At 39.2% G+C, this 16,970-nt stretch overlaps 1 protein-coding gene across 2 annotated transcripts in view; it reads right to left on the reverse strand.

Annotated features, from left to right (window-relative positions):
• Positions 1-977: 977 nt before the first annotated feature.
• Positions 978-16,970, reverse strand: part of zswim5 (zinc finger, SWIM-type containing 5) — a 58,419-nt gene continuing 42,426 nt past the window's right edge. The window contains exons 5-16 of one of the 2 annotated variants that reach the window (XM_077558258.1): positions 16,696-16,846; positions 15,950-16,126; positions 14,551-14,748; positions 14,121-14,267; positions 13,841-13,978; positions 11,153-11,304; positions 10,773-10,875; positions 9,263-9,398; positions 7,948-8,105; positions 7,705-7,868; positions 6,840-6,921; positions 978-5,278 (exon numbers count right to left, since the gene is read on the reverse strand). In XM_077558258.1, the coding sequence (XP_077414384.1) occupies positions 4,416-5,278; positions 6,840-6,921; positions 7,705-7,868; positions 7,948-8,105; positions 9,263-9,398; positions 10,773-10,875; positions 11,153-11,304; positions 13,841-13,978; positions 14,121-14,267; positions 14,551-14,748; positions 15,950-16,126; positions 16,696-16,846 (2,469 nt within the window). In that variant the 3' untranslated portion in view covers positions 978-4,415. The remainder of the gene's footprint in view (positions 5,279-6,839; positions 6,922-7,704; positions 7,869-7,947; positions 8,106-9,262; positions 9,399-10,772; positions 10,876-11,152; positions 11,305-13,840; positions 13,979-14,120; positions 14,268-14,550; positions 14,749-15,949; positions 16,127-16,695; positions 16,847-16,970) is intronic. The other variant, XM_077558259.1, reaches the window with a different exon arrangement.

The raw sequence follows: 16,970 nt of genomic DNA on the forward strand, positions 1-16,970 counted from the left end.
AGAGAGTGGAACTGAGTGGAGAACCTCAGACCACCTTTGAGATGGCGCAGGCCTGGAAGACGCCAACGGTATTGGTGCCAATTCCGTTGAAGCGATTGAAGCCAGGCGAACATCAACATGGCGGGCATGAGTTAATAATTACTCAAACACTCTCAAAATCAGAACTTGGATAAAAAACTAAATTGATTTTGTTATATAGTGTAATTCATCTGTCTTGGTTGTCCAACTCATAGAGTTCCATAGGGTTCAATTTTGGGGTCACTCCTCCTCGTCATCCCTACACCACTGGTTCTCAACCCCGGTTCTCGCGTACCCCTATCCAGCCTGTTTTCCATGTCTCTGACAGCCAGCACAGCTGAGGCTCGTTATCAGGCTTTCATGCAGAGCTTGCTGATTAGCTGATCGGTTGAAACACCTGTGTTTGCTGTGGGAGACACACTCGAGGACGGCGGTTGAGAACCACTGCCCTACACCACTTCCTGATGCCTCAGGTCGGCTAAATCTCCTGCTTTCTGGTCCCGTACTGTGGAATGACCTCCCTCTTCACATTAAAAAGCTCCCTTATTGTCCGTTTTTAAAAGTCATCTTTTGGCCTTTCAACTGGGCTGTTTTGTTTTTTTTAGCTTAGTTGTTATATTTGATTTTTATCTGTGTACGGTCATTTCCAGCTGTGGTTGTTTCTAGAGTTCTTTATAAATTTGAGTAGATAGCGGAATGACGGAAACTCATCCTGGTCTGGGAGGAAATCCACCAGGAGATCTTCCACTTTCTCATCAGGTTCACGGCCATTGGAAGGAGTGCATAAGTACAAGAGGGCCATGCACACCACGAGCCACATTATGAGTTGTATGTCATATTTTCACTTTAATTTTGAGTAGGATTCTTAGTCAAAATAGCCCCCCCCCCAAAATTAGCTATGGATGTGACAAGTGGGATTTAACTTTTTTTTTTTTTTAGCAGTAGACAAAAAGTCTGTGTAACGTGTTTCACACTTTATTCATAGAAAAGCACTGAGTCCAACACAAATCAATATAAAATGGTAGTAGCGATACATAAATAGTAATAAATTCTCGCTTTATAGACAGTAGCTCAAGAATTCGCACAAAAAAAACAAAACAAATTAAACAAGTGTTCATGTTAAGCTATCATACTTCTGTGGCAACAAATACTGGAAATACCTTTTTATAATCAGTAGCACAAAGAGGCAACAAACACTTTCAATATTCCCCTAAGTTAGAAACAATCCAAAACAAAACAAACGGGAGAACAGTAGGTGAACTAGTGAATGAACGCTACCAGCAAATAGTACAAAAGAAAGACAAAAAGAACGGATGTGGAAAAATACGTGAAGCTCCTCTTCCTCCCACAAGCGTAAACAGACAAAACTAGAGGGAGGAAGTCACGACACTGTCAGTTTGACAAGATGAATCACGGTAAAGGCAGCTTACTGGAGCTTCCTGTTCAAGCAACTGGCGCAACTACATGCCACAGTCATGTGTTCATTCTTTCAGTGGATGTTTTCTTCATGCAGAAGATTCCACCTTCTATATCAAGTCTGCTGCAAATCATCGATGCTTATTCAAGTTGGACACAGCAAGGCAAATGGCTTGAGGGATGGCCCACGACCAAACGGGGCTGGGCGATAATTCAAATATCAGTGTATCGCGTTAGAGACCTGATCGATATCAATACACAGCTGTAGACAGAGGCGACAGTAGTTGTTTGATTTGTGCCACATTTACAAGCACGTAAGCGGAGGTTTTGAGCACAAACATGTTTTTGGAGCGCAGTTGAGCCACCAAGTGACCACCCAAAGAAGCCGCTTAACCAAAGTAGAAGTGTAGCTTAGCTTTGTTCGAGAAAATGAAAAAGAAAAACATCTGCATGGATACATGGAGTAGAAGTCAAGGAGTTTTATTGCCGGATATTTTCAATGGTATTTTTACTCTGGATAGTTGCATTTTATTGTATCTTTATTTTTTTGTTTTTCTTACTCTAAATAAGTAAAAAACAACAACAATATATTGATATCGACTAATAAGAAATACTTGTATCGTGATACACTTTTCAGCCATATCGCCCAGCCCTACCACCAAACAATTTGTCAGAAGATTTTAAACAACAAATGAAAAACAAGGAATCGAGGTCATCCAAAAGGCCATCCCGTTTGTTCATAGTTGCTTTTTGTGACGTTTAGGTGTGTTGTCCTCTTACATAAGCGCCACCGCATGACGACACCTTGAGAAGACACTAAAGGCTTTTGAGTCCTGATTGAATCAAACCCACAAAGAAGTAAAGCAAAAAATACTTTGTACATTGATAGGTCAGAAAGGCATTTTCCCAGTTTCAATTTTTTGCGCTCATCCATAAGCTGCAACCAAGCCAAGTCACCTGACTTGTACATTGTCCAATTGCAAAGCCGGCTGGAGCTTGGCCGCCTCTCTAATAGTGGTTCAATCCACTGCGTCTTATCTTGCACACTTAAGGAGCCATCTTTAGAGGCCCGTCCAAGTGGTTCTGCATAGTCAGGTTTAAGTATGTATCTGTGCCCATTTTCCTCAACTTACATGACTTTTTTTTTTTTTGGGGGGGGGGGGGGGGCTTTTTTTGTCTTTGCAAATCTAAAACAAAAAAGAAGGGGAAAAAAAGGTACAAACAAAAAGAGTAAAATATAGAAAACAGAAATGTACACAGGAGCACCTGAGAAAAGTCTTTGCTCTTACAAAAATGCTGTCAAATCCCCCACATCCAAAACAGTTCAAGTAAACCCCCCAAAACAAAACCAACAAAACAAACACAACATACTTATCATAAATAATTATAATTTTACAATTTTCTGAATTGACACTTTAATATTTACAATATTTTAAATGCTTAATGCTACTATTTTGTTTTGTTTTGTTTCATTAAGTGATGTCCCTGAGAACTAAGTTTAGCCTCTTGTTTTCTTTTTCATTCTTGTTTCTTCAATTAAAAGAAGAAGAAGAAAAAAATGGATACAGTGACATAGAAAATCACCTTAGATGGAATGTAATAAAAAAAAAAAAGTCCCTTTTTTAAAATCCTCCTGTCAAGCTCACAGGCATGATGACGGCCGCTCGTCATCATGCAGAGTTAGCGAACATCAATAAATAAATGAAGTAAATGCTGAAACCGGCAGGAACGTACTGAAGAGGTATTTGTGTGAAGTGCTCGTATAATGACATTTCGGAATATGAATGATGGAATATAGCTGCAGAATGAACAAAGTTCCAATAATGCCAATAACATCAGCTCAAATTTTTTTTATTTTTTTCCATGTCAAACTATGAACTATTTTTAGAGTGACGTTGAATCTATCAGGAAAATGATGGCCCATGTTGAGATTTCAAGTCGTATTAGAAGCACATCATATTTGATGCAATATTGTTAGTGCTGTTAAAGATTTCTTTTTAGGCTTGTCTAAAATTATTTTTGTTGTTGATTTGTAACAAATCCCATTCCTTGTCTGGGTTGTGTGTCACAACTATATTGACTAGTTTCAAAGAGGAAGTTTAGTTGGGAAATTCTCAAGTTCCCACAACAGATCTAATGATGGAAAGAACACTTTAGCTACATGCAGAGGGAACAGTCGCTGATTATCAACAAGACCCAAATCAATCTCAAACTTTCCAACGAAATAGCAGACGACATGCGAAAAATAGTCAGACTGTCCAAAGCATTTCGATTAAGTGGGACAATTTGACGAGATCAACTCCAATTTATAGTAAGTGTGCGCATGGATGGAAAATACAAATACAACAGCTCTTCTGACACCTGTACTGAATGTTTACACGGCTTTTGGTTAAGTCTTTGGAATTTTTTCACCGCACTGTTGTTGTGGCTCGCCCTCTCTAATTATACGCCCTGGATGAAACAAAATGTTTTATCAACAGGGACATTAAAGCTAATAAGACTGTTGAGGTATGATAGTAACACTTTTCATCCTCAGTGTTTTTTTTTTTTTTTTTTTTTTAAAGTTTCTTCCACTTCCACTCAAGCCCACATTAGCCTGTCAACTAATGTTTTTTGTTGTTGTTGTACAAGCCACATACAAATGAAAGCTAGTTCTGCTTTTCACAATCGTATGACTTTTTTTTTCTCACGTGTAATTTAACATTCGTTGGGAGTGGGCAAAAAAAGCTGCGTTTTGTTGTTTATCTTTGACATCTTGAGCATTTTGCCCTCTTAGCAGTTTTCAGCGAAGTAGAGCAATGCACTGCAAACACTTCCTGGTTCACATTCCAAAAAACAAAAACATAACATTGGAATAAGAAAAATGTTTGTCAACAAATGGCTCAACTTAAGATGTAAAAACACAAGGAGTTCAAAATTATTTTAAATAGAAATATATACGACAAACTACTTCCTGAAGAGGATGAAGGGGTTATCTGGGGTCAACCGAATCGTTCCCTGACCAGCATCATGAGTTTCTTTTTGCCCTTGTAGATTTGTTTGAGGTTGTCTATGAACTGGGCAAACTGAATGTGGCCGTCCTGCGCCAACAGGAAAGTTTCCCGTGCTTTGCTCAGGAACTCGATGAACTCGCCGTAGTGCCGCGGGCTGATGTGCGTGAGTCGAGAGTGCGTAGTGTTGATGTACGCCGAGATGGTGGCGTCCAGCAGCTGTCGCAGAGGCGCCTTGTCTGTCGACATCAGCTTCCCGGAGTTCCTTCTGCCGGGAATGCCGGCGAGACCCGGTGCCGTCATGGTGCACCGCCGCAGGATATCAGACAGCACGGTGGCGCAGTGCACGCTCTTCACCACCAGGGGAATAATTGCGGCCAGCTCGTTTTTCCCCAGCGAGTGACTGAGCGCGCAGGCCCACAGGACGTCATTAATGGCCGGGTGCGTATCCTGGTTGTAAGCCAGGTTCAAGTGCGTCATGGCGAGGGAGGCCAGTTTAAACGAGCGCAATGGGTAGCCTCTGTGCTCCATGTACCTGGCGATGGTGAAGAGCTGCGAGTACGTCATCCCGGTGGACGCCGCGTCGATCACGATCTGGTAGGCCGTCTCAAAGGCGATGTGGTCCTTCTCGCAGAGAGTCAGAGCGGACAGGGCGCAGTTCTGGGGGTCCTTCATGGCGCACTGGAGCGCCAGCGTCCTGGCGCAACTGGCCAGCTCCTCTCGTTGCGGGTAATCCAGGCTGAGGCGCAGGATGGTGTTGTGGGACATGACGGTGGCCGCGACGATGCTGGTGGCCTCGGTGGGAGTGAAGAGAGTGTACCAGCTCTGCAAAATGCTCACCAGAGCACGGAGACCTGAGAAAAAAGCAGAGGAAGAAGATATTTGTGTGTTCCACCACTATTTGCAGGGCATAGGGACCTGCTGAGAATAGGAAGATGAGTGAAAATGTATACTGTTATAATTGTTTTTAACTCGTTTGCTACCAAAAACGTATAAATACGTTCTATTTTAAATATTGCCACGGTCCCCAAAACATATTTATACTTTTTTTATACTAGAGTATACAGAAGGCTTTGATGCAGCCTCTGACCTGAAGAGGTGACTTCAAGCAGTGGTAGTTATTCCAAAAAAATGTGCCAGCAGGTGGGACCAGAGTATAAGAGATCAGCCAGGGCCATGTTGCAACAAGCTCCCCCCCCCACTGTTTTCAACAGGTTTGTGAATAATGATGAAATTTAGCTATATTCTAATGCTCATTGCTGCAAAATGGAAACAGATACAAATTTATTTTTTTTCCTGATGAAAGAAGAGATCTTTCTTTTGGTAGGTTCCATATTTTCATAGCAATAGAACACAATATTCTGTGGGCTTTGAAAAATCAGTCAAAATCCAGTAAAACAGCCGTGAGCAAAGGGGGTGTGCCAAACTGTCGATTGTAGTTTTAATTTGTAATATCACTATTCACCACGAGATGGCAGAATTAGTTTGCACGTATACACTGGATCTTATACTGCCCTATACTAAAACACGAGAAGGCCTAAAAAAGATTTTACAGATTTGGAATGATATGCAGGACAAACAGTATGTCAGTACAGTAATACAAAATTTTTGAGTGTATTTATTTTTGTGAAAAATGCACAAAATTTGTTTTAGCACCTAACGGTTTGTTTTTCAAGCAGTTTTGTGCCATCCTTGAATGAGAAATGTATTATGAAAAATGAAATATATTAAGAGCACGTGTTTTGCACATATGCACAAATTGTGTCCATATTTTCAGTAAATAACATTTTTGTCATACATCTCGTTGGGATGTGCGTGGTTCTATGTGCCCCCCCCCCCCAAGTAGCACTGATGAAAAATTCTGGCCCCTCTTCAACCTTTAAGTGGCTATATTTAGTTTATATTTAATGTAATGTGTATATATATATATATATATATATATATATATATATATATATATATATATATATATATATATATATATTATATAATAATAATATATATATATATATATATATATATATATATATATTATATTATATTATATATTATATATATTATTACATTGGTGCCACCTTTCCCAAGAGGAAATAAAGGAGATATCAAATTGGGGACAGGTCTTTATTTGATATAGATGAGGCCCCATGTGAGGTGTTAAAGAGAAGGCCGATATTTGAGGATATATGGTGTATATTTGTTTTATTACATTTTTTGGAGTTTCTTTTGAGTGAGTTTCCCATTATAATAAAAAACAAAAGTATTTCTTAATTGAGAACGTGAAGAGCTATTTGCATCATTAAGGTCAAGCTAGTTAGTACATAATCCAATAATTGTTGATGTTCACATGATAAGGAACACTTAATGCAGATTTTGTTTGCCTGCTGTTGGTGAGGGGAGGGTAAATGTTCAACGTACCGACTTCAGTGGCACAGGTTACCAGCCAGCGGACCATCTCTCGCCTTCTCCAGTTGAGAGTGGACAGAGTCATCCTCATCACCTGCAACAGGAATATGGACAAGATGATCCCGCAACGGTGTACAAAGGGAACAAAAATTGAAGTTCAATTGGGCATTTTTTACATCTGTGAGTTTCCCCATCATACCCGTGCAACATCAAAAGAGTTACACGTCTCTTGAATGTATAATATACAAATAAAGAAATATAATAATAATCTAAATAAAAAATAAAATAAATAAAAAAACAAAAAAATAATGATAAATAAAAAAATATATAATATCAAAAATTATATACTCAAATCGAATAGGATTTGAATATACTCTGTAAGTATATACATACTGTATATGCAGGGGTCCAAAATTGCCAATCCAAAAGGAAAATAATAATAATAATAATACTGCACAATTAAAGCATTTAATTACAAGTAAAAACAGTTAGGACAAAAACAACAACACACCAATCTCATCTGGATCTCATCCGCTTTATGAGCATTGATGTCAAACCTCATCATGTCAAGTTTATTTCTTACTATGCAGTATCTTTCTAGCAAAAACCTTTTTTATCCAATATATTTGATCCAGATCCCTCTCTTCCTAGAGAACAGCGTGTCTATTGTGCCAAAGCTCACTGATTTATTTTGCATTTAGCAAATATTGTGAGGCTGTTGAAGTTTGGAAAGTACAACCCTAGGTTAAGCACAGTGTGTCATGGCCACCTCATATTGGAGAATTACAGGTATGTCGTAAAACTCACAAACACACAGGCACATACAGGACACGTGTGCATGCACAGCCACAGGCACACACAAACCCACACACGCTACCTGAAGTCCTAGCTCCAAGGCCACATTGAGCAACGTGATATCAGGCGGGCTGTCTGCAGGTGTCGCAATTTTGAAGGCATCCTGGGCTAGTTTAAAGATTAAGGAAGAAGAGTGGATGTTTTTCTGGATGGCTTCCAGAACTGTTCGCAATCTCAACATGTCACCTACAGACGAGAAGCAACACTAATGTTAAGATTTTGATTTGCAATCTTAAAATGACACTCGTTGTAGCCAGGACTGTACCTTTAGCAGCAGTTAGCATAGTGGAAGCGAGCTCACACTGCTGTGACTCCAAGTGTCCGAGAGTGAACCAGCGTGGATATCTACTTGGAACGATGGAAATGCCATGATGAGGGTGACCGACATCCCCGGAGCCTGCAGATGACTCCAGGACTGGCAACCTAAGGAAGAAAATGCACAACTTCGGTTTCATACAATTCACAGGATTACGAAGATCACATCTATTAACAATGGTGCTGTGCATGAATTGGTGGTAACTCGAATTGCAATGAGAACTGGCCGTTAAAAACAAATGCAGAATCAGAATATTTGAATTCTAGTGAGAATACCATAGCAAATTGTAGTGTGTACTAGAGTCATAGGAATCTTAGGATGGCAACGCAATGAATACATGTGACATAGTACGTTTGCATGTGAATGAGAATGTTTAGTCAGCTCATTAAATTAGTCAATAAAGCCCTTTTAGGCAGTGTATTAACACATTTGGGGTTACTTCGCTTCACTACTCGATTTAAAACTTAATCAAAAGAGAGAGTGTGTGTGTGTGTTTGTGCGTGTGTGTGTGTGAATATGAAGCTTGGTTAAGTGATTTGGACAACATACGGTGTAGATAAAGCGCTATATAAGTACACTCCATTTACCGTTATGATATCAACTGGATTTGTCATTTTTTTGGACTATGAGGTGTTTTTGGCAAAAGTACAATTAGTAACCCATTCAAGTTGATTCAGAATTTACTGCTTAAACGGTAAATGAATAGCAAATTTGAATTTTGGGTACCAGCTCTAATTAACATAATGGTCATTTTCATAAAAATAAAAAAAACATCATACATGATCAACTCTTTTTTTAAGATGTTGATAAGTGTCATTGCATTAAAACAGAGTTGGCTTATTCAGTCGTTACGACCAAGTACAAAGTATTATGCTGTCAGTACAGTACTAAAAGATATGGCATAGACATCCGTTTGCCATCACTTGCAGCTAACTGACTAACTAACTTCAATTTAATTATATTGAAGCTGAAGCAGCATTTCAAGAACGTGCCGAGGACCTCAGAATGTATCATATAACACAGCTTTATTTTGTTCCTGTGTTCGGAAACACGCTGAGCATATATAGTTATGCAAGTTTCACAGACTATTTCATAGCATAATGGTCAAATTCCTGGAGAGAAATCACATATTAATCATATGTATCACTCACAGACTGCACTGAGACCCAGGCTTCTTTAAACAATTTAACAGGCAGCGCATCAACATTTGATAGAACAAAATGTGAACTCAAAGTATACAAGCACAGTGGTTAAAAAGTCTGACCTCATGGCACGGAGGGCCACTTTATATGCCAGGTCCGCATCATGCGGCAGCAGTGCAGAAAAGAGGTACTTGGCAAAAGTGTGCATAGGAACACTCTCCCTGTGGATGACCTCACCTAGACCGCTGAATGGACCAGCTGCATAGATGCAGAAAATAAATCATTCTCATCTTTAAAAGACAAAAAGTTTTACATTCACTTGCCACCAAAACTATTGGAAGGGAGACTCTTTTTTTGGGGGGGGTGATTTTATTTTTGCTGTAGAAAGAAAAGTCACGTGGAAAAAAGTTATGTTAACCAAGTTGTTTATCTTCGACGGCATATTAGGGCCACGTATAAATATATATATTTTTTAGAGGGTGGGGGCAATATTCGGAGAAAAAAAGTCACAAATTTGCCACTTTATAAACTCGCAAATTTACGAGTTTTTTTGTCGCAAAGTTTGCGACTTTATATGGTGGCAGATTTGCAAGAAAAAACTCAAGAACTACGAGAAATACACGTAGTGTACTACTCGATTGTTTGTGCCAATACTTCTCGGTCGGGTTTCCAAATAAAGATATAGCAATTGCTTTAGCAGAGATTAACCATATCATGTTAAGCATTCGCTCTTTGAAGCCTTGTGTTACGGCCACTGGAAAGCGACAAAGACGCCTTGCTTTGTGAAGGTCCACACCCGGACGATCAAACATTTAAATTAATTTATTAAAATGTATATTTACTTGTACATTTATGTTTCTGGAATTATTATTTACACAACATTCATTGTGGCGAATCTGCTGCTCTCCGTCATTGACTTGTATTTATTTACCTATGGTATGCTAGCATCTGATTGGATAGTGTTAGTCACCTGATGGGGGATCAGGAAGTGCTGTCGCTCTGGCTGCGGTGAATGACGAGTAAAGTTTTAATTTAAAAATAAATCCGTCTCCATCCTGCCTTTTCATTTTATAAACAGTGTCCCATTAACCACCAACGAATCCTCACATGATTAGACTATGGCTACGCTACGTGTATTTCTCGTAAATTTCAGATTTTTTCTCTTGCAAATCTGCTACTATTTAGTCGCAATTTGCCATTTAATAAAGTCGCAAATTTGCGAGAAAAAAACTCAGAAACTTACGAGAAATTTGCCACTTTATAAACTCGCAAATTTGCGACTTTATAAAGTCGCAAATTTGCGAGAAAAAAACTCGGAAATTTGCGAGTTTAGAAAGTGGTAAATTAGCAAGGTTTTTTTCCCTGGAATATTGCCCTCGCCTTCTAAAAAAATATGTTTATACGTGGCCTTAATACGCTATCGTATTTATCTGATCCATATGTCAATAAATAATTAATCTTGTGTCATATTCATCATTTGATGCCAAACCCAATTTGCAAAAAGAAATGAATTGGCCTCACTGTTCCAATACTTTTGGAGGGGAGTGTATTTGCATTTAGAATACGCGTGATATGGGACAAACATTGTAAAATGATTACAACACCACGTCCAATGTTTGTTGATTGTTGTACCTTCTAGTAACTGTATGGCCTGTTTCCGGAGGGTCTGGACCAGCACGTCGTCCAGCTCTAGCTCTTGCAGCTTTGTTACAATTTGCTCTTCATTGCGGCACACCTACACGACAACACACCATACAAGATTCAAAGGTTAAACACATTGCACAATATTCTGTACAGTACATGATCAATACACAATGTTCCAACAAAAACATTTTGACTTTTTGTGGAAATACTGTATCGTCTGAGTAATCTTTTAAAAATCGTTCTGGATGAAATATCGACTTTATGCATCTGTTTTTTTGTCCCCCCCTCCTCCCAGAGAACAAGATGCCATGATGATAGGGGAAAAAAGTGAACAGTATATGACAGTCTGCACTTTAGGACTTTCATACCTTGTCCTGAGCATAGAGGCCCTCTGGCATTATCCTTTGTTGGCCCATGCCCATCAGAGTCACCTCCAGGGCTAGAGTTAGGTAGGACTCTCTTCCATCATGGCTGCCCCACACAGGTACATGGTGGTAGACTGGACGTCTGGGCTCACCCTCTTATAGATGGGAGAAAAGAAATACAAAGATCAGATCGTAATTTCAGAAATGACAGTTGATTTGTTATAAATCTAAGGCGAAATAATAATAAAAATGATCTAACGAAATGCCACTGGTCCCCCGCTTATAACTAACCTGCATGCTCTGTTAGGGTCGGATTCATTTTAAACCAGTCCAAACTAACTCAAGTAACCATGCTAAATAACACTAACATTAAATCTAACATTTTAGGGAACTACTCTACAACTAAGAAATCTTCAAAACTGCAGTGCAGCTTGCGATCGATAGACAAAACCACTGTTCAACACACCCTACAGTATAACAGAGCTACCAAATGTGTCAAACACCTATAACAAAAATAACCAAGGACCACAATGTGAAAGTAGTAGCTAATACTGTGATAGCAAATTAAGCAGTCTTAGAAAAATATATTGTTTTGATTTTCCCGAGAAAGATAAAGTCAGCGGTTCATGCAATCCAAAGTTTTTTTCTTTGCATGACTTTTACCCGTTTAGATTAAAGCTTAACAGAGGTGTATAGGGCAGAGAATGTGCTCTGTGACCAAGGGTCCACAGGTTCAACTCCCTGGCTAGCATAGGGACATACTGTATGACTGGAATGGGTAAATGAGCAGCAGTCTTCCAGGACCAGGGCCAGTAATCATGAAAAAGACACACCTGTTTAGAAATAATAAATACATTTTGAGTGCGGATGAGCACGAATAGTGGGTGATTGTTTTTTTCTTTTATGTTTTTTTTTTTTATTAATAAAATGGATATAAAAAGTTTACACGCGCCTGTTCTAATTCCCGGATTTTGTGATGTTAAAAAAACAACACACACATAATTCCAAAACCTCTTCTACCCTTTTCATATATTCTATAAACTGCACAAATCAATTTAAAAATTTATGGAAATCTTTAAGGTTGAAAAAAAAAATTCCTGTACAATAACCTAGTTGCATAAATATGCACACCCTCAAATTAAGACTTTTTTATAGCCTTGTTGGCTTTAATTAAAACAGTGAGTTGTTTTGTTCTGGAGTCTATCAGTATGGCACATCATGATGTGGCAATATTTGACCACTTTTTACTAAAAGTTTCCAAATGGTGCAGATTGCTAGGGACACTTATTTACTGTGAGCAGCCTTCTTCAAATCACCCAACATATGTACAGTTGGATTCAGGCTGGACCATTTCAAAAGCTTATCGTCTTTTGGTAAAATACTTTGAGCCAACACTGGCTGGTATTTGGAACTGTTCATTCCCCCCCCAAAAGAGCAAGGTTTGCCTTTCTTTTGGTGACGAGTAGTGTGTTGTGTTTGCAAAACCAAACATACGGTACCTTTTGGAATTATGGATTTAAAAGAAAAATTCAACCTTAATTTCAAACAGAACACATTTTCCCACATGCACTTGGGTTGGGAGATTTAAAATGTTTTCTTGCAAAATGTAGCTGGGCTTTGAATGATTTTCTTCACCAAATGAGACTTCTGTCTTGCACCTACACTACAGCCCAGACATTTGAAGAAGATGGGAGATTGTTGTGATATGTGCTCAACAGCCAGTACTTGCCAGAAAATTCAGCAGCTCCTTGCTATTGGCCTCTTGACTAGTTTTTTGATTATGTCAATACTGTGCATATTTACTCCACTTGATGATTGTCACCATTGTGTTCCATGCTATACTCTATTTAATGCCTACCATTCCCCTGACTGAAACCTTTGAACAATGAGATCCCTCTGATGCTGCGGGAGCTTTCTGTGGACCACGGGATAACAAAAAAAAAAAAAGCATACTAGAATAGCTCAACTTTATTCAGGGTTAATCAGAGGTCAAACGTCAGATTTAAAGTGGTTGCAGCCTGCAGGTGTTTGCTTACTCCAACTTAACATGAGTTTGAATGTGATTGGTTGTTTCTGAACACAGCCACATCGCCAGTTATAAGCGGATGTGCAATGTTGTTTATTTTAACTTGTATTAGTTATAAAAAAAAAAAAATGATCATGGTCTATTTTGTTTATATGACAGAAACATGTCATTCCAATAAAGTTGTGTAGACTTTAAAAAACTTTTTTTTTTTAATACATTGACTGCCTAAAATGTAGTATGTAAACACATGTGAACACAATATAGTCTTAAGGAGCAGGCTGTACCATGCTAGTTTATGGAGCATAATAGCTCTTGGCCCTGCCATTAGAACATAGGGGTCTCTTGTCTGTTGATTCACTGCTGATGAGCCGGATCACCTCAGCTCTAGTTGGCAATGCATCATCAGTTCAACAAGGAACAGTCTAGTTTTTGGTAACCAAACCCTTAAACCACAAAGTAATGTTGTGCGTTCAGTAGATTTAATAGTAAACAAGACTGTACTGCAGGTTATTATTCTTATTATTTTTTATACGTCAGTTGAAGGTTTGCTGAGAACCGTGCCAAAGATGGCACAGGTAGAGGAGAAATGAATTGGAAATATGACTTTGGCAAATAGTTGCAACCTAAATATGACTATTTTTCAGTACATGTTAATGATTTTTTACCTCCTGTGTCCATGGTGCTGTCGTCATCGACCCTGCATGTTTCGGTGAGTGTGGTAAACAGGCAGCCAATGGGGTCCAGAGGATGTCCTACCCAACCCTCCAGGTTAGTGGTGGTAGTCACGCCCCTCTGAAGAAGCTCTGGGGGAGGGATAATTGAAAGTAAGAGGGCCCCTTTATTGACAAGTTGTCCCAAAACATGACAAAACGTAGTAAACATCAACAAGAAAAGTGGGGGGCATGTGTGTGTGTGTGTGTGTGTGTGTGTGTGTGTGTGTGCTACCTTTCTTTTGGTGTTTATAGATATCCATCTCACGCTGCTGTAGGAGGCGGAGCGTGTTGATGATGGCCACTGCTAGTCGCAAGGCTTCCCTGGAGTAACCGTGGGAACGCAGGGCATCTACGCGAGCGCATGCTGTCGGTACGTGGTCTGCAGGTTTGACAAAGGGACATGTTGAAGAAATTCACCTGAGTGTCATCAGAACTACTGTGTATGTACGTCTGTGTATGCGTATATTGCATGTATGTTGGGTAAACTTACTAGTCAAGTTGTTTGCATATGAGAAATAACTGATTGTTTGACCTCTAGTGATGACTTTAAACTGGTTAAAGACATTGAAAGTACAGGTATGTGCTGTGCACATGTGATTGTGTTTATGCAGTTAAAACTGGTCATCGATTAACAATTTCAATGTTTGACATAGTTCACTCACTGCGTGCGTGTATTTGCGTACCAAGCCAGAGGGGCAGGCCCTGTGGATTAAACAGCAGACTCTCCTCATCTCTCTGGTATGATGGAGACATGTAGTAATCACTGCCGATGATCCTCTGAAGGTGGCTGCCCTGCCAATGAAGGTTGCAAGCCTCGACTGCCCGGCTGAACACGGTCCTCCGTGGCCTGGACAGAGAGTCTGACAAGCAATACACACATCAGGCATAGTGTATAATTTAGGAATGGATGCACATCGGTATAGGTGGTGCATTTGTACTCATATTTGGACTCATGGAAAGCTTCAATACCGTAACAGCTGTAATACTTTACCAGCTTGACATTGACCTTCCGGGTAGGAGTCATGTCAGCCATGTGGAGAAACTTTAAGGTAAACATGGATGACAGCCAATTATGCTCTGCAAAATGACGACGAAATCCGCTCGGAGACGGCTGCCTGAGCAAATTAAAGTGACGGGTTGTCTGCAAGCGAGTTTCTCAAGCTACATCTGACCCATCCGTGCTCCCACCACAAAGCTATAGCATTCCACCATGGAACATTAACCGTCAACGTGTTAAAAGGGAGTGAAAAAATCTGTTTTAATTAGGGGTGTCAAAATTTGTGCATTCATTTTGAGTTGATTTAAAGTTGCTTTAACGCCACAAATTTTGTAAATGCGCGATTGCTGACCGCCCCTTACTTGGAAAGCCTGTACTGGGGCAATTCCAGTCGCAATGCAGCAGACACATCAAAATTTACGATTTAGATGTAATGATAATGCATAGATTACTGGAGACTGGGATCAAGTTGTATTTTATAATTTGTGCAAAATTTCACAAGTTACTTCATGTTAAAGATTAGATGGTTCTTAATATGAAAAGACAGATGCACAGAGCTGTCACCACCGTCTTACAAATGCAATTATGCCATCTAGTGGCAGAAAAATTACCTTAACGCAAATCAATATAACACTTGCTTTTTACAGTACAGTACATCTTTTTAATTTTAACTCAATGTTATGAATTATTATGAAATTGCTGTATCAATGACTAAAAGAAGCGGCCATATTTCTATTAGTTAATTTTTTCCCACTTTTATGTTAACAAGAGTATGAAAACATAAACAAATATTTTATTGTACATATAGAACAGATATAAAATTGGTGATGAATCGTGAGTTAACTATTGAAGTCATGCGATTAATTATGATTAGAAAATTAAAATCACCTGACAGCCCTACTTTTTATACAAGATTTGAATAAAACAAATTTTCATCACAATTGATATCATCAGTACTTGGTATCGGTGAGTACTCAAATGTAAGCGCTTGTATTTGGTGCTTATCGGTGCATTCCAATTCTATGAACGACTATATAGTACTGTATGTGTGTTTGTGTACTGACCCTGGGCCAGGTTGCTCTGCGGCAGAGCATTGGTGATATTTGGGAGCTCGCTACCATAGTTGCCATCTTCCAGCGGACACACATCCATGTCGCTCCACTTCTTCAGCTGCTTGAGCCAACTGCTCTTCTCCTCACTCTTGCAGTGGGGGTTTAACACCACACACACCCACAACGCACCTAGGGCAGTCAGGTCAGAAAAGCATTGTTGATGCTTTTCGAGTGATCCAAATACTTTGTAGAAAAATGAAGACAAGTTAAAAAAAAAGAAAAAAAAAAGAATTGGTTTTCATTGAATTACAAAATAGCAGGACTATCTATATTTCCCCCCCGAGTTTGTCAAACATAAATGTATCTTAATAACACTAACACTATTAGAAAATTATAGACCAACATGCAGGTCATTTGTATTTCTTTAATATTAACTACGTTATGTGTCTTTAAACAGGATAGTTGATTTTTTTTTTTAATTCTTAGTCAATTCAATGAGATCACTGACAAACATGAGACTGTGTGTTATTTCTGTGTCAGTTGTGTGTCATGATCACACCCACTTGCCCAGGAAGTGTTCACATTGACATCCTAAATGCTCAGATTGATTTCACAGAAGCTGAGCAGCGATATTGATTCGAAGGCTTCATTGTTCACTCTGTGCCATGAGTAAGTAGAAAGGCCCGGCCAGGTAAAGAACAGCGAGAAACTACATAAAACAACATTAAGTAAGCTACATTTTCACTGACTGCACTTACCTAGCTCATCCCAGAGTTGCCTGCATTTGTCCGTCATGCCTGTGCCTTGCTGTCTCCATAGAGACAGTCGAGGGTCTGCCATAAACTGTTCCGTTATGAGAGTCAGCATCCGGGCACCATTGGAGTCACGCATTCTTAGCATCTCACGCACCTAGAAAGACCCCACCCAAATTAAATAAAATAAGTTTTGTCACATTTTCTTATTGGCAGAGGAAACAGTTGAAATAGTAAACTATATTAAATGCTTATTAATATTCTCATCAACAAGTGTTTGT

The sequence above is a fragment of the Vanacampus margaritifer genome, chromosome 2, assembly GCF_051991255.1.
Source record: "Vanacampus margaritifer isolate UIUO_Vmar chromosome 2, RoL_Vmar_1.0, whole genome shotgun sequence".
Classification (NCBI taxonomy): Eukaryota; Metazoa; Chordata; class Actinopteri; order Syngnathiformes; family Syngnathidae; genus Vanacampus; species Vanacampus margaritifer.